At 45.1% G+C, this 18,482-nt stretch overlaps 1 protein-coding gene across 5 annotated transcripts in view; it reads left to right on the top strand.

Annotated features, from left to right (window-relative positions):
* FLNC (filamin C) overlaps window positions 1-18,482 on the top strand; it is a 206,718-nt gene that overhangs the window by 101,179 nt on the left and 87,057 nt on the right. For all 5 annotated transcript variants that reach the window (XM_085653708.1, XM_085653712.1, XM_085653707.1 and 2 more), the window contains 7 exons: window positions 5,655-5,792; window positions 6,443-6,569; window positions 7,455-7,591; window positions 7,991-8,184; window positions 14,782-14,895; window positions 15,435-15,578; window positions 16,025-16,148. In XM_085653708.1, the coding sequence (XP_085509834.1) occupies window positions 5,655-5,792; window positions 6,443-6,569; window positions 7,455-7,591; window positions 7,991-8,184; window positions 14,782-14,895; window positions 15,435-15,578; window positions 16,025-16,148 (978 nt within the window). The remainder of the gene's footprint in view (window positions 1-5,654; window positions 5,793-6,442; window positions 6,570-7,454; window positions 7,592-7,990; window positions 8,185-14,781; window positions 14,896-15,434; window positions 15,579-16,024; window positions 16,149-18,482) is intronic.

Genomic DNA, 18,482 nt, shown 5'->3' with positions numbered 1-18,482 from the left:
CATCAGAGTGTGGACTGCTCTCTGATCTCCATCAGAGTGTGGCTGCTCTCTGATCTCTAGCAGAGTGTGAGCTGCTCTCTGATCTCCATCAGAGTGTGGCTGCTCTCTAATCTCCATCAGAGTGTGGCTGCTCTCTGATCTCCATCAGAGTGTGGGCTGCTCTCTGATCTCCATCAGAGTGTGGACTGCTCTCTGATCTCCATCAGAGTGTGGCTGCTCTCTGATCTCTAGCAGAGTGTGAGCTGCTCTCTGATCTCCATCAGAGTGTGGGCTGCTCTCTGATCTCCATCAGAGTGTGGGCTGCTCTCTGATCTCCAGCAGAGTGTGGCTGTTCTCTGATCTCCGGCTCTGTGTATGTCTGTACTCTGCTCTCTGATCTCTGGTTCAGTGAGGGCTGCTCTCTGATCTCCAGCAGAGTGTGGCTGCTCTCTGCTCTTTGGCTCTGTGTGTGCCTGCTTTCTGATCTCCAGCTTTGTGTGTGTCTGCACTCTGCTCTCTGATCTCTGGTTCAGTGTGTCTGCTCTCTGATCTCTGGTTCAGCGTGGATACTCTCTGATCTCTGGTTTAGTGTATGTCTGCACTCTGATCTCTGGTTCAGTGTGGCTGCTCTCTGATCTCTGCTTCAGTGTGTCTGCTCTCTGTTCTCTGTGTGCGTCTGCACTCTGCTCTCCGATCTCCATAAGAGCGTGGCTGCTTTCTGATCTCCAGCAGAGTGCGGGCTGCACTCTGATCTCTGGTTTAGTGTGTCTGCTCTCTGATCTCTGGTTCAGTGTGTCTGCTCTCTGATCTCTGGTTCAGTGTGGCTGCTCTCTGATCTCTGGTTCAGTGTATGTCTGCACTCTGATCTCTGGTTCAGTGTATGTCTGCACTCTGATCTCTGGTTCAGTGTGTCTGCACTCCGATCTCTGGTTCAGTGTGTCTGCTCTCTGATCTCTGGTTCAGTGTGGCTGCTCTCTGATTTCTGGTTCAGTGTGTCTGCTTTCTGATCTCTGGCTCTGTGTGTGTCTGCACTCTGCTCTCCGCTCTTCTTAATAGTGTGGCTGCTCTCTGATCTCTAGCAGAGTGTGGGCTGCTCTCAGATCTCTGGCTCAGTGTGTGTCTGCTCTCTGGTTCAGTGAGGACTGCTCTCTGATCTCCAGCAGGGTGTGGGCTGCTCTCTGATCTCTGGCTCAGTGTGTGTCTGCACTATGCTCTCTGGTTCAGTGAGGACTGCTCTCTGATCTCCAGCAGAGTGTGGGCTGCTCTCTGATCTCTGGCTCAGTGTGTGTCTGCACTATGCTCTCTGGCTCTGTGTGTGGCTGTGCTCTGATCTTCAGCTCAGATCAGTGTCTGGCTTCTCTCATATTTCCAGCTGAGGTCAGTGAATGGCTGCTCTCTGGTCTCCTTAGAATGGGCTGCTCTCTGATCTCTGGTTCAGTGTGGTTGCTCTCTGATCTCTGGTTCAGTGTGTCTGCTCTCTGATCTCTGGTTCAGTGTGTCTGCTCTCTGATCTCTGGTTCAGTGTGTCTGCTCTCTGATCTCTGGTTCAGTGTGTCTGCTCTCTGATCTCTGGTTCAGTGAGGACTGCTCTCTGATCTCCAGCAGAGTGTGGGCTGCTCTCTGATCTCTGGCTCAGTGTGTGTCTGCACTATGCTCTCTGGCTCTGTGTGTGGCTGTGCTCTGATCTTCAGCTCAGATCAGTGTCTGGCTTCTCTCATATTTCCAGCTGAGGTCAGTGAATGACTGCTCTCTGGTCTTCTCCTTAGAATGGGCTGCTCTCTGATCTCTGGCTCTGTGTGTGTCTGCACTCTGCTCTCTGATCTCTGGTTCAGTGTGTCTGCTCTCTGATCTCTGGTTCAGTGTGTCTGCTCTCTGATCTCTGGTTCAGTGAGGACTGCTCTCTGATCTCCAGCAGAGTGTGGGCTGCTCTCTGATCTCTGGCTCAGTGTGTGTCTGCACTATGCTCTCTGGCTCTGTGTGTGGCTGTGCTCTGATCTTCAGCTCAGATCAGTGTCTGGCTTCTCTCATATTTCCAGCTGAGGTCAGTGAATGACTGCTCTCTGGTCTTCTCCTTAGAATGGGCTGCTCTCTGATCTCTGGCTCTGTGTGTGTCTGCACTCTGCTCTCTGATCTCTGGTTCAGTGTGTCTGCTCTCTGATCTCTAGCAGAGTGTGGGCTGCTCTCTGATCTCTGGCTCAGTGTGTGTCTGCACTATGCTCTCTGGCTCTGTGTGTGGCTGTGCTCTGATCTTCAGCTCAGATCAGTGTCTGGCTTCTCTCATATTTCCAGCTGAGGTCAGTGAATGACTGCTCTCTGGTCTTCTCCTTAGAATGGGCTGCTCTCTGATCTCTGGCTCTGTGTGTGTCTGCACTCTGCTCTCTGATCTCTGGTTCAGTGAGGACTGCTCTCTGATCTACTGCTGATCTACTGCTCAGTGTGTGTCTGCACTCTGGTCTCGGCTCTGTGTGTGCCTGTTCTCTGATCTCAGGCTCCAATCTGCGTGTGGCTTCTCTCTAAACTGAGCTCATAGTCGGACCAGTGTGTGTCTGCTCTCCAAGCTCGGGTCAGATCTGCTAAGTGCACTGGTTAAAAACACGTTCCACCCCATTACCCCCGAGGGGAGTGATGTGGTCAGGCTGTGTATTTTAAGCAGAGCTCCTCAGACAATACGATGCAGCTGCGCTTGACTTGTGAGCTCAGGAATGTGTCCTTCGGGGTCTCCCTTAAACCGAGCAGCCAAGAATTTATGTGTTTAATATTACACTCTTTTCACAAGTATTCCCTGCCAATGGATCTCCACAGGCTCCAAAAGGGAACACTTCTGTCACATTTTAGAAAAGAATCCAGAATATGTGATGATGTTTGCTCGGGTTTTGAAACCTACTCTGACACCATCCACCAGATGGCCCCTTTGAACCCGAGATAAGGATACTTCTGCTCAAACCAGCCCATCCCATTGACAGGATATTTGCATAAATATACCTAAGAACTATAATGGCAACGTCATAACCTATGCATTATATGAACTTTTCTAATAAGTAAAAGGGCATTTATAGAAAGAAATAATGGACATTGCAAAATAAGTTTATCTAAGAAAAATACACTAAAGGGATCCAGAGACAATAAAGGACAACAATTCTGTCTACTAACCCTGCTCATGCACTTCAGTAAAATGGCATGTTCAGATGGAGAGCATCCTTACTCCAGTCCAATGAAAGCGATCAACTACTTTGGTCAGACTTCCCTCCCTCGGGGTAGGGGAAGGTGCGTGTATGTCACTTTGTGCGAGAAAATACACGTGCACGTCGAAAACACTCAGCACATAAATGCAACACCCACCGGTGGACTAACCTCGGAGGAAGATGTGTGAAGACATTAGGAATGGGGGTGAATTCGCATGCATGCACTAATGAGGAACACGGTGTGATGAATAGCAAACGGGACACTGATACATAAATAGAACCACAGATGGAAACAGAATAATGAATAACCATGTATATAGTAATGTTTGAGTGCTGCCATAGTGACTACTGAGAGCTTCACGCGGGAGAAGCCTCCTTTCACCAAACACAGAAGCCCTCAGTCATTGACTGTTGCTGTCATGCATGTTTCGAGTTAGCGAGAAGGATGTTGGGTAGTTGACCGTTGCATGTCTGCGGAAAGTAAATAGTCCTTGGCGCTAGCGCTCTCTTGTAGTATTAAGAGGCATGTGCTTGAAATTTGCGCATGTGCATTTGGCCTTCTGCGCATGTTGAAGGGGAGATAGTCCTTGAATTTTGCACTTCCTGTGATATATATCTGGAGTCCTATGAGGGAGAGCTTTTGAGTGCACTTTCAGGGAAAGAAAGTTGCCAGTCTGCATATGTCTACTGGGGTTCTCTGCAGGTACCTAGAATGCATGAACACAGACTGTTCACAGCTCCTTGTGTGTCAGCCACTGAGCTGCCTTCAGATCTGCCACTAGTGTGAGCCTAATGCCACTAGTTCTCACTACTGTTTGCATCCATGTGTATGTATGTTCATGTGTGTGTATGTGTTTGTGTGCGCGCATGTGCTAGCATACATCTGATCAGCTAGTAATCTTTTGTATTGGCTGGGCCTGCCAATAGTTTAGAGCATGGTTTCATCACCAGGTCATTCTCTTTTGTACGGTGTGGGGGTCAATACCAGGTTTATCAATAGTGTTGTGTGCAGGTATCATCTCATCAGTAGGTGAGCTGTCTTTGGGCCTGACAATTGTGTTTGAGTGGCTAACGTCATCACTAGGTTTATCACAAATTCAAATCGCCGTCGACTGTCGACACCAGGCTTCTCTCCAGTGTTGCATTTCTGTTTTCATCACAAGTGGCCACTAGTGTTGGGGATTTGTTGTGGTCACCTATCTAGTCACTAGAGTATTGCGTGTTCGGTGTCATCACAGCCTGTCACCAGTGCTGGGTACTTTGATGGCATCACCAGACTTTTCAAAAGTGTTAATGCCATCACCAGGCCTTTCACTAGTGTTGGGGGTCTGTGGCCCCACCAGGCCTGTCAGTAGTGTTGGAAGTCTGGTTTAATCATGAACCTCTTCATTAGTATCGAATGTCTTGTCTGGTGGCATCTGGCTGTCACTACTGTTGTGTGCCTAGTGCCATCATCGGTCGTGTCAGTATTGTCGGGGGGTTCTAACGTTCTCCTCATATCCATCACTTGTGCAGGGCTCACTTCATCAGTATGATTTTCACCAGCCTAGTGTATGTAGTGTTACCAACAGTCTCATTACAAAGTCTGTGACTGTTATTTAGCTCACCCCTCTATCACACTTCCTGTCACCGGTAATGGGTTCAATGTCCTCACTTACACATTTATTACCCGGTATTTCCGTCATGTTGGGTCCTTCTTGTCATCACCTGGCGAGTCACTGATGCCATTTGTGTCATCTTCAGCTATAGATGTATCCCCAGGTTTCACACTGGTATTGTGTGCATGATGTGAATGCATTGTCAGTCAATGATGTTAGGTGTGGTGTTTCCACCTCTAGTCTTTCACTAGTGTTGGGTGCTTGAAATCATCACTTTGACAATCACTGGGGCTGTGTGTGATGCCTTCAAATTTAGATGTGTTCTTGAGTTTTTCACTTGTGTTGGGTGCATAATGTCATCCTACTGCAGTTGTTATGGTTGTATGCAGTGTCTTCAGTGAGAGAATTACTCGTTGGGGTTGTGTGCTATGTCATCGGCTATAGATCTGTCGTCAGTCTCTCCCTGGTGTTGGGTGCATCATGTGAATACTTTGCCAGTTGTGGGTGTTGAGTTTTCAGCTGTAGCTCCATCCCCAGGTCTACCGCTGGTATCCTGTGGAGTGATTCCGGTTATAGACACATCCTCAAGCCTCCCTTTGATGTTGGGTGCATGACACAATGCTCTATGAGCCACAGATGCCGCATGTATTGTTTTCCTCTATGGATCTGTCTCCTGGACTCTGGCAGGTGCTGGATCCATACTATCATCGTACTGGCAGTCTCTGGGGTTGCTTGTGGTATCTTCAATGATACATTTAACACCAGGCCTCTCGCTGGTGTTAGGTGCATGTTCCTGCCCATCGTGTCCTCATGGTTGAGATTAGTTATGTTCTACTGTGATCTTTAATTTTAAGAAAGCGATTATAACCCGTCTGTCTTTCCATCTGCCTTACAGCTTGCAATCCCAACGCCTGTCGTGCTTCTGGCCGTGGTCTTCAGCCCAAGGGAGTAAGGGTGAAAGAAGTGGCGGATTTCAAAGTCTACACTAAGGGAGCGGGCAGCGGCGAGCTGAAGGTCTCCGTCAAAGGGCCAAGTAAGTTTGGGTCAGAACTGATGACGTGCAGGTCAATGCAGAGGGACACATTCAGGTTCACAACATGCTGTCCACCTCAATGCGTGCACCTGTCCTGGGAAGGAAAAACAGTCCTGTCCCAGTGGGAATATCTGTCCTCTACTAGAAGAGTGTGGAGAACTCTCTGATCACAGGTGCGCCATCAGCTGCTATTGAATCCATCGCTCCATATTGGCTGCCAAGCATCGGTCCTCTCTGAAAACATCATAAAACATCATACAGGACCATCAAGATATTGTTTTTATGTCTTGCTCGTTTGCATGAGTGTGCAATCATTCTGCCCCTGAGTAACTTTCCCTTGTTCAATTTCTTATCACAGGGTCACTGCTCGTTGGCACCAGTACATTAGCAAGCAACTTGTGTTGTGTATACTTTTCTAACATTATATCGACTAACACTCACCCAGTTATGGCCTTATACTAGGTCGATCTTAGCAATGTTTACACCTGGGATTAGGCATGATTCTTGGACTGGTCTGTTCATGGGTACGAAAAATATCCCCTCTTAACCAACCGACTGATTCAGTGTTCCAAACTTAACCTGTTGTCCAGTGAGCGTCTCCATTCCAAAAACTGCCTGATTGTCTGAAACCAATGACCTTTCTCTTTTAGAAGGCACAGAGGAGCCAGTAAAAATCCGTGAACTTGGGGACGGTGTGTTCGAGTGTGACTACTACCCCGTTGTTGCTGGAAAATACGTGGTCACCATCACCTGGGGCGGACATCCAATTCCACGAAGGTAAATTCCTCTTTGGTGGCCTTCGTCCAACCAAATGACGAAGACGGTGTAAGGGAACTCTTGATGCAGCGTATCTGACTTTTGGTTGGCAAGATATAGTCTTGTTTAATATCTGGTGGCTCATGGTTGGCCAATGCACATCAAAGTCTGCATAGAGAGCCAACATTTGCATGCTCCTTGTGGCTAAGGTTTCATTTTGTTTGGATTGTGATCATGGGTTTTTGATACACACTAGATACAACTAGAACAAAGATGAGGAAAATATGAGACATTTGTGTAGCTGATCAGCTAACTGTCGCAGATCCCAATCCTCTGTGTCTTTTTGGCAAAGTCCTGTAGCTTGCAACAATTGAAGTGGACTGAGCTTACATGAAGGCAGAGTGTTGTTTGAAACAGAACTTTCAGGGCCACACTTTGGAGCTGGCGCAAACCATCCTGTGGTTTGCCCAAGGCAGAGGAGAGTCAGCCTTGAATCCTATACAAGAACAGGCTTAGGTATGAAAATAATGGTTCTTTATAGCAATGGCCACTGAGTGGCTAAAGACTGGACATGTACAGTATACTGAGACCAACGATCAACGCAGTATGCACATAGCAGATTTTCTAGATACAGATGAAGTCCATGTCGCTGAAGCAGATGTGAAGGAACACATTCAAAACAGAGGTTACAGTTATGCAGATGCTGGACCAAGATGGCTGACAGGATGGCCAGGATGGTTCAAAGTGACAGGTGTTGGCCTGCAGAGACTAACCCAAGATGACAGGTGCAACTCAAACATTTATTGTTTTGTGCCAATGCTGTAGAAATAATGTGTATACTTGCATATTTTGCAAACTTGTAGTCCCCTTTTCTGACTGCTGTTTTATTGTTTTTTCTCCACACAGTCCTTTTGAAGTGCTCGTTGGCCCAGAAGCAGGGACACAGAAGGTGCGAGCATGGGGTCCTGGCCTGGAGACTGGAGTCGTTGGCAAATCAGCAGATTTTGTAGTAGAGGCCATTGGAACTGAAGTGGGGACACTGGGTAAGGGAGAAGGTTACATTTTGTGTCAAATGTTTAAAGAGTTTTTACCTACCTAAAGGCTGTCTTTCTCTAAGGTATGACGTTATCCATACGGAGAGAGCTTTGTGAGGTTGCATTACTCTAATTGTATCTCAATAGGGCACTGGCCTCCCCACTCACTCTAGGTGGCATGCTTCACCATCGGGGTTGCTTTTTTGCCAGTATAAACCTTGTTAGGCTCTTATCTGTAAGAGACAGCAGATGTAGGTATCCTAGAAGGGCCCCTAAGTTAAAATCATATTAAGTGGAAGACGAGAATCTATTTTATCATTTACTATCTCACTAATGTATCATGAGTGAATTGTGCAACCTCTTATCTTTTACCTTTTTGCTTTCATTCCTGCCTCACCTTCCTTTTAGGATTCTCCATCGAGGGGCCATCTCAGGCCAAGATTGAGTGCGATGACAAGGGAGACGGGTCCTGCGATGTCCGCTACTGGCCCACTGAGCCTGGGGAGTATGCTGTCCATGTAATATGTGATGACGAGGACATCAAGGACAGTCCATTTATTGCTCACATTCTACCTGCCACCAACGAGTACTTCCCAGAGAAGGTAACATCAGCAGTAGTTGGAGTCTGTCGGTCTATGTAATGAGATAAAACGGTTTTTCAAAATACACTCTGTTCAGCTGATAATCAGGCTAGATCTAGTGGAGGCCAACTGCGGTGGAAAGGGGCTAGGAAGAAACCTTTACTTTGTAGTGGATGTTTTATCGCCTCCTCATCATAGAAGAGTAAAAATACAACATCTGAGTAAATACATAACGTCTCCTTGGATTACACACAACAAGGCCACTCAGCAATTTATAAAAACAATACAAACATGAGGGAAGGGCATAGGCGATGGAACCGGCTGGTGGAGCAGAGACTTGGTACCGTTACCATAACAAGATATCGTTATCCAGCTGAATACTTTATCATCAAAGACATCTTAGAAACCACGAACATTGGATACAATTTGAAATCCAGCTACCAGAGTCCATATTATGTATGCAGCGCATTTCCCCTTATTGCGCTAGGCACACCTTTCAGGGGCTGCGTCTGCGGCCTCTTCTGTAATACCAAAGTGCCCCTGGGGCACGCAAAGTGGGCACAAACGCCCATTGTGCCCTGGGGCATTTGTATAATACGGCCCCTGGTAGCACATCCTTCAATAAATTCCTAAACACATATTTTTTACATTTGTAGCTTGAACACCTATTAATGGAGCAATGTTTATGCATTTTATTCAGAGCACTCTTTATAGCAGAACCTGTTGAATTTCAAATACAACCGTGGAAAAATATTTGGTACACACATATTCAATTTACCCACATTATCTTTTGAGATGAGCTATAGGAAGCTAAAAAGGAGCCTTCAGTGGTAATGGTGGAAACACATTTACTTTCATAATGTTTGTGATAGGTAAAAGCAAGTTTGTGAATCTTAGAATCAAAGACATCCCTAATAAACAGGAGTAATGTGACTGAGCATTACTGATTGTGTAATTAATTACACCTATTGCAGGCTCAGATACAGAGCAATACAGAAAAGTCTTCAAAATAGTACATTTTAGTTGGTATATGGACTCATTCACAGGTTGACGGGATGGAGGAACTGCAGTCAGTCAGTGGGTCTACTGCCCTGCCAAACTTACATTTCCTCTGCCTTATTTAAAATGTGTTAACTGTTTATTCACCAATAGTGGAATTGAGGGTGTGCAAACATTTTGTAATTTGCTTTTGCTTAAGTGACATTTTGCAAACAGAAAATTACCCGTAGTGCACAACTACCATCCAGCACTATATTTTAGCAAGAAATGCCCACTCGCATCCATTTTGGATGTAAGGACACATATTGCATTAGAAAAATAGTTCTGCAAACAAAAGTCACTCCTGTTCTAGTCATTTGCATTGTTCCTGTGGTCCTGCTCTAAATATTTGTCACAAACACAGTGTAATTTTTCCACGTGGCGTAACGGCATAATTTCAGGAATTTTGTTTAACAATGGTAATATGAAATTTCTGAAATTACGCAGGATTACACCAGCATAATGGAAATTTTGCCCAGGCCTATAGTTGATCCACCTCAACGGCGAGAGTTGCCACGGGGTTGCCTATTTGTATGTATCAGGTGGTCTGCCCTCTTTAGGGCAGTACTGCTGCTGCATATTTACCCCGCCCAGCTGTACCAAGCGAGGTGTGGGGGTTCCAAGCAGGCAACAGCAATAATATTCCCCGGGACATAATTTCTTGCGTGCCAGGGTCATTGATTTCTTGGTTTTCACAATCAAACAACCTCTTTGAGAATTTGTTTGTCACACACTAAAATAAATACTGAGAGAGCTAAAAAGCATGGTGCACGCTCAGTAAAAAGATGCCTCCACCGCACCTGGAGATGCACTTTCGGTTAAGAGATACCTGCTAGCTGGGCTGGCATATCTAAACATGGTAGTCCCCCCTCAGCTGTGGGAGCAGAGGCCTTTGTCTTAAATTAACCCATTAAAGAGCCATGAAACAATGTTTGAGGTAGCCACAGAGATGGTTGTCGAAATCCACAGTTCAGTCTAAAATGTAAAGTCCTGCAATAAAACCTGTTCTATCGAACTTTAAGTACCCATAACATCATTTTTAATCTTGTTGTACTTGAGGGTTGTTGGCCACAACTTTCTTGTTGATCTAAATGTATTAATTAACATTAATTGCTGACATGGCAGTTTAAGCCTTTTAAGACCTTAAAAACCTTAAAGAGTGGTAGATCCCTTCCCCTCCCGTCCTCCAGTCCTCCCATCTCATTTAGAACTGGGGGAACTGCTTTATTTCAGATGAAGATACATTTTTGGTGCCACAATGTCTTTGGAGTATGTGCTACTTTTCAGTGGCAGGTCAGCTGCCACAGAATTGTCAGCTCCATGTCACTGGAAGGGTGTAAGCTGTTTTTCCCGCCTGGGAAAACCATGAACAGCATAGCATTCCTAGGCAGTAAAAAAACAGTAAATGCCCGCCACACCCGGAGTGTAAACTTCTAGTATATTTAGGACATTGAATCTTAGATCGGCCATTGCAGGTTTAGTTTGATGGCAGCTGGATTACGCCCTCTTACTTTATTTAAAACTAACTGCCCAAGAGCTGAAGAGCCTTCATTCTGTACAAAACACCTCTGTATGTCTGATTACCATCTCCCCTAGAAGAGCTCCTATCATGCCACTACTTAAACATGTGTACTGGCTCTCCGTTGTATAGCAAATTAATTTCAAGACCTTTTGCATCATTTTCAAAGCAACCCATGATAGAGCACATACATTTATCTCTATTGGAATCAATAAATCTACCCCTTTTTCTACATCTGCTCATCTCTTGTGAACCAAGAAATTTGAGAAGAAAAAAAACAGAGAAGTAGTAATGGAACAAACTCTTTGGGATTCTATGCCTCTCTTTCTGAGTTGTGAGATCGAATTCTTCTCATTTAAGAAGGTTCTTAAAACGTGGCTATTTAAACAAGCTTTTGCTCATTGACTTTCCTCTTTTACAATAGGTTCAGCGCCAAGAAACTAGTGGTGTACATGCATTTTATTAAGTCTCATTACCATAAAATTACATTTGTTTTTTCAGAAACTACCCTACTTGTTCAAAATCCCAGCTGCTCCATAAACGCCTTTGTGGCATGGCGGGCTGGCCAGCATTAAAAACATCCAACACAAGAACTTCCTCCACCTAGGTGGAAGCACTTTTGATGCTGGGCCTCGAGATGTGGCAGGCAGACACTTCTAAGGTAGCAGAGGTGGGTTGTCCTCTGCTCCTGCAGCTTGTAGGCCTGCCCGCCGGTCTCTAAATAAATCCATACATCACCACAATTATACCTTACCTCACAAAGTCTGTGGTGGATAGCAGGAGAATAATGAACCACAAAGTTGATTCTGGGTTGAAAAACTGCCTTTTGAATTTTTACGCTGACGTTTTGTCAGCTCTGCGATTAAAATATCTCATTGGTAATCATTACAGCCCTCACCCCAACTACCCTTTCAATTCCCTTTATTTGAAACAAAGCACCATCTTTTCATTGCTTTGAAAAAACAACAAGGCAATACTATATTTCCAAGAGCTGAACATTTTTGTATTCCCTGTGCAAATTGTATGTAGGAAGGTAGCATTGCCTCATTGGCCACGAGGGGCTGATGCCTGTCAATGACGTCACTAGTTTTAGTCATAATCCTATATTTCACAAATCACCTCTGTGGTTGTACATTTCCTGCCCATATGTTGTCAAACATTTCCCTCCAGCCAGATTTCCAACTGTCTTTCAACATTAGATTTTCAGCTTACAAATGATATAAGTGGTGTCTGGTAAATCTTGGACAGCATCCCATCCTGTGGCTAAAGAAGTTATCTTCCTCATTCTCAAGGGGGGTACCAAAACCCTACCGGACTGGGGCACTATGTGGTAACCAGACTGAAAAACCTAATCTTTGGATCGACTTTTGCTTCGTCCACGCCTGTGGTAAAACTGCTATTTTCCCTATGATAAAACACTTGTTTTCAAATTTCCCAAAAAGTCAAGTAGGGGATATGATTTCATCAAACTAGATTACACCAATTTGCTTGGGAAATTCCATTTGACACATTTTAGCAAAAATTTCTGTTTTGAAAATGGCAGGGCATGGGGTGTAAGAGGGGAAGAAAAGCCTTCTAGCGCTTAAGTGCTGTAAAATGAACTTCTTCAAGGGTTATTACGGGGACTGTCTGCTAGTCAAAGCCCTTCACACACCCTTTTTTAAGTCTGAGTCAACAGCGCAGCTGTCTATATAACCTATTGTTATCAATTCGTTAAAAAATGCAGAGTGTCTTTGGCTCCAGCCAGTGGAGTATTCCTCTCTCACCCAAGGCTGTTGGCTATTCGGTGTAAAATTCCGCTCCTATGGAGTGCTTGCATTGAAAGGAATGAGGGACTATTTTGTATCTCCAAAGTACTCTGAATCATCACACTTTATATTATTTATCTTATAGAGGCACTATATACATTAAGCATTTTTTTTTTCAAGAAGCAGGCTTTTTAAATATTTCAGTCAGGACTCTAAAAGCAAACCATACCTAATTGCTTTACCAGTGCTTGTCTTTCTTTGTCCTTGCCATCCCGACAGAGGGCACTTTTCTTTCCAGCTTGAAGGCGGCCTCCCTTGTGCCCGTTTATACTAAAAGGCAACATGAGCAGCCTCCTTGTTAGGTGAAACCTTCTCCAGTTTAGTCTTCCTTGCTGACCCACATACGGTGGACAGTGGTGTAGCAAAACTTGAGGGGGGGCTGAAAAATACATGCAGGGAGACCCCCACAGACTGGACCCAGTCTGTAGCTCTCAGGGCAGGGACCTGTCAGTGCCGGAGGGGGCCCCTGGAGCTCAGGGGCCCCTTCGCACCGCAGGGGCTCCAGGGCATTTGTTCAGCCGCTGATGACGGGGCTCAATAACAATATCTTTGGAGAAGGCGCTACTCCTCAGTGGCAGTGCTAAGTAGATACAGTCTGCCACTTTGATTGTGAATGGCCTAGCTATTGCCCCAGTCTCTCCGAGACGGGTTGATTTTGCTACTGTTGCTTTTTTCCCCTGAAAGGCCAGTAGAAATAGGGTGGAGTCAGACCGACAGGAGTCATTTGGGCAACGAATCCTCTGGGAATCCTCTATATTTCATAATATACTTTCTTTCTCTTCAAATGGGACCCCTTGGTTACTGATGAAACTTGAGTTAAGATCCAGAGGGAGCAATCACCCAGGCTGCCTGAGCTGTTTCCAGCCGGCTGTCACTGTCTTTCATGCTGTGCCCAGCTGTCCTTTTCATGAAAATAAGAGACAGAGAAAAGAAATGACTACACTTCCATTATTGGCACATGTGCTGGTGTAGCCGGCATGCTGACCTTTCCATGGATGCCGCTTGCACCATTCCATGTAAATGGGCTCTAGGAACCACTTTGGAACGATATGCCAAGCGGGAAGCAGTTTAAAGTCACACTATGAGGGGGCAACGTTTGCTCTTTGTATCTTTCTCTTCCTCTCTCTCATTTTCCATCATATAAAAATAAGGTTTTTCCTTCCCTTTACAACTTCCCGCAACAGAAAGACATGTCTGTACTGAGGTGCCACAGTAAGTCTTCTAGCACTGAGGGGCTCCAACACAAAGATCTGCCACCACAGTGTCCCTCCGTACACGATGACCCACCAGCATGAGTGTGTCTTAGCTCATAGCCTACATCAGTGTCTCTTAACTTGTGGCCCTGGGGTCCACGAGCCTACTCAGGGGGGTCTGCAACTACTTAGAAAATGAAATACCATTATTAGATTAATAAAGCGTATATAAATAAAAGAAGCAAAATGGAAAATTTTAAAGCGTTGTGTAAATTTGAAGTAATTTGATATTGGACGCTAGAAATTAGGTTAGTATCCTCAGATTGAGTTTTGGGACAGTACATCAAACAGAATATAGCATGGACGATGAGTGACCTTAACTGAATTTACAAAAGCTCCAACCTTCCCATTGAAATGAACATTTGTTAAATATTTGTGAATGAAATCAAATATTTCATAATTTATGTGTTTCATGCATGTTTCTGAATTTTTGTGTGTATTGTTTTGTGGTTCAAATGATCGAAAATGCTTAGGCCAGGGTCTCCAGCTTCCAGTAATGGCTCAGTGGGATTTTTCTGGATTCCAATAATGATTTAGTGGGGGTCTCGGTTTCCAGTAATGATTAAGTGGTGGTCCACAGAAGTCAAAAGGTCAAGTAACACTGGCCTATGTTATTTCGACAGTTATTGCTCAGAAAACTGCAGAATTTGGGATTTCACAGCTGCTGGAGCAGCGTGGATGGAGATATCCCGCTCATTAATGCACCAATACTATAGAGCTCCAACTCACAGCTCTCACACACCTGCAGGGTTGAATCAGAAACCCCAGAGACAATGGATCAAACCAATGACAGGAAATTATATTCTCTTCCCGGCTTTAACACAAATACGAAAGGGATCCTAAAGCTATTGGCCTGCCTTTACTACAGTATCACCAAGTTTGTCTCAGCATGTCACGCCCTGGATGTGTCTGTCTTGTTGTGCCCAAGTTTCTGCGCTGCTATTGTTGTTATGTGAGTTTTATGCTTTTGTTTACCATCTCCTTCTGCTTCTTCGAATAGGTCAAAGCTTTTGGACCAGGCTTGGAGCCGACTGGCTGCATCGTGGACAGGCCGACGGAGTTCACCGTTGACGCTCGGGGTGCCGGGAAGGCTGAGCTGAAGATCTATGCTCAGGTACTTACATGCCTGCCTAGTACTCACTCAAAGCTTATTTGAAAGTAGTTTTAGTAATTCTCTGTGCCTTACTGGAAGGGGTGGTGCTGGCACGGTATTACCATCACAGTTGCACTGCAAATGTTGCAGCAGACTGCCACGCACCGCCATGCATTAACTGCAGTATTTGATGCAGGCTGTCACGTCCCACATAGCTGTACTGCAACAGTTGATGCAAGTTGCTAGGTTCTGGTTTAGTCTCTTGGCTCCAGGTAATGCATGGCCTTCACGCCTTCCTGCAGAATGATGCCATTAGCTTTCAGTCACTTGGACTTCACAATTCAATAGCAGCTAAGTTGTAGGCCCCTTGCTCTTCTATAACACAGTGATGGTGAGAGTACAGCATAGTTTACCACCTTGTCTATTGAACTTAAGCTTGATATGATCAAGGACTGATCAGAGCCCTATTCTCATGACCAGTCATGTGATCATATAAGGCCTATCAGAAGTCTTGCATCCACCATAACAATTGATGAATGAAGCTGTGTTTGTGCCTCTAGGATGCTGAGGGATGCCCGATCGATATCAAGATCAAAGACAACGGTGACAACACTTTCGTCTGTGTCTACGTGCCGACCAAGCCTATCAAGCACACTATCATTATCACGTGGGGCGGAGTCAACATTCCGAACAGCCCATTCAGGGTAAGAGCATCATACAGAAAACCGAAGCACAGCAGTCTTAGCGAGTTTGTGTTTGCCAGACACCGAAGTCTCAGTGTGCCAGAAAGAGAGTATGTGTATATGTCTGGAGCTGGAGTTTACGTGTGCCGTATGCATGAAGGCTCTTCTGTATTCAAGACAAAAGCATCTCTGTGTGTCAGACCCTGGTGTCTTACATGTGTGCCAGACTACGGTGTCTCTCTTGTGTGACTGTCAATGTATTAACTCTATGTGGCAGAGTGGAGAGATCCTCTGTGTACCAGGCCAATGCCTTTTATGACTTGTATGGACTAGTCCCCTTTTCATATCTATGGAGACTGATGGCTGCAAGGGACAGCCATGCCAATGGGGACAGTCTGGAAACTGTGTCTGCCATCCCCTCATTTCCCAACACTAAACTTGCTGCTATTATCTTAACCTATCTCCAGGTGAACATAGGAGAGGGAAGCCACCCTAGCAAGGTAAAGGTTTATGGTCCGGGCGTGGAGAAGACTGGACTCAAGGCCAGCGAACCCACTTACTTCACTGTGGATTGCAGCGAGGCGGGGCAAGGTAAGAGCTGCAAGTCGTACCACTGCTTGCTGAATTATGATAGAATTTGGTGGCATTAAGGGCCATGCTCATTTGTATCAAATCATGACTATACCGTTAGTTTGTTTATCATACAACTCTTCAGGATAGGGTGCATTGCAAAAGAATTAGCTGGTGAACTTCCAAAGTTCACGTGTTCAGTCAAAGTTCAATCTGGATCTAAAGGAAGAGTCAGGAGTCGTCCTGTGAACCCTGACCTCTCTCCCACAATGCATCCTGGGTTCAGGGAAAGCTGAGCACACCTTCTTATCAGGGAACAAGCATAGCCTGCTGATAAAAGGAGAGCCCCACTTTCCTCTCTAATGAAGGGGGGAGGGGTGCCACAATTGCACTCTGCTCCCTCCTCGCACCAAAGGCAGCCTGTGCACTTCACGAGAGCAGTCAGTCTCCTGCAAAACCCTCTGGGAGCTGAACTTGAGGACAGAACATTTGTTTTGCTATATAAGAGTGGGTTTCGAATGGCAACACGAGGCCCTTGTAGCCTTCCTTGTTCCGCAGCGTCGCGTTCCTCTGTAGGCACTGGATACTTCTGTAGGACCACTGATGACTCGGGAGAAGTCCTATCCATCTTCACAGCACCAGGACAGTGATTTTAACGCATGGAGGGAGACATAACTGACCACATCAAACTGTATTGATGCCAAAAGGCTGTGTTATCTTTCCACTGCTTTGTACCAGGCAAGTGTGACAAATGAATCTGGCTTCCTGAGGTCTTCTGTAGTGGAAAAACACATTTTCTTCTTTTCAGCAAAGAATAACAGTGGGGATAATGACGTAAAACGGATATTTGGTTTGCCAGAAAAATGTGCTAGCCTGTTGCATTCTTCCTGGTTGTTCCAGAGGGCAGAATATATCATGTGTTGATTATTAACAATAATCACATCAGCAGAGGATCCATCCATACATTATTTTGTTTACCAATGGCTTTTGGCATTGGAAACAGTTTCTGATAACATTATTCCGCCCAACGTCTGTTTGCCATCTTATTCATGTATTTGTGGCTTTGGTTCTGATAAATACAGACTTCGGTAACTCTGCAGCCCCTTTTCTAAAGATATAGAAAATAAACTCAAAGCTCCTGTATTTTGCACTTCGCTATTTGGATCTGGACAGCACCCTTCCGAATGACCCTTCGAAGCAGAGTAAATTGTACAAGATCTTGTGAGTGCTATCAAAGGAGAAGAAAAGGGCTGACATTGACTGTCTCTTTCGTGCTACGAAGCTGCACGCTGTGCACATGATAGGAAACTGGACAGCGTCAAATTTACAAACACCTGCCGATGCTGCTATTGGCGGCGCTCATGCGAAAACAGACTTCTGAATGACGCTCAGCTTTGCCATATTGCACAGAGGCTTGTTAGCTATGCCCATAGGATAGGATTTGAGAGATGCACCCTCCAGCACATGTTCCTAAGTGAAGGCAAGTGCACAGCGGCCCCCCGCGTGGGATGTGTGAAGCACACATTACATGTAGATGTGCCAATGCTGAAACCACACCTGGTTTCAGTCTATGTATGGTTTTGAGTCAAAACCTAGTAATTCTGCGGTGTTCTGTCCCTGACACACTTCCTTTGCTTACATTTCCAGGGGGCGGTCCTTGTCAGTGATATAGCACTGCACGAGGGTCGACTTTCAATGCAAAAATTCTATACATCTGTTATTTGTGTTACTTCCAGCCCTGAGGAAGTCGTATGGGTTAATCCCCTTCAAACGACGAAACGCGTTGGGGAGTGGAAGAATTTCTTTAATAAATTGAGAAGAACGGAAGCTTTGCGCTGCATCTGATTTATTGAATTACTCATTTATTTCAAAGCGTGTGCATCAACTCTATTTTTTGCATCTATATCAATCTTGTATTGAGTTTTGTGGGATCTTGGGTGTTGTTCCCACTGTTGGCACCGCTGTGATTTTGGTTCTCATATGTTTGATACTGTGTAATACTGTTGGTAGCGCCATTTTGCCTTTCACACCCTATTATTTGTCTGCAAAAATGCTTTAGCTCTGGAAAGTTTTTCAACACTGACATATGTGTAGGTTTATGTTATGCAAGTGCTTTCACAAATATGGGTTAAAGTGTAAGCACTACTTTCAGTGGGGATATGAGTAAAGGATTTACAAAATTAGGCAGAAAATTGTCACTTTGACGGGTCGATAAAAGTTTCATTTTATGTAGAAATTGACTAGGATGGAAAGTTAAGAGACAAACTAAGGAGCTGCTTTGCTAAAAAAAGACAAGCTTTCCACCTTAGGTTAATAGGTCAAGATAGGACAGGGTGGCATGCACTTGTATCAAAA

Source organism: Triturus cristatus, chromosome 4_1, assembly GCF_964204655.1.
Source record: "Triturus cristatus chromosome 4_1, aTriCri1.1, whole genome shotgun sequence".
In the NCBI taxonomy this organism is placed as follows: domain Eukaryota; kingdom Metazoa; phylum Chordata; class Amphibia; order Caudata; family Salamandridae; genus Triturus; species Triturus cristatus.
The sequence above is the reverse complement of the archived record's forward strand: the minus strand, read 5'-3'. Positions and strand labels throughout refer to the sequence as shown.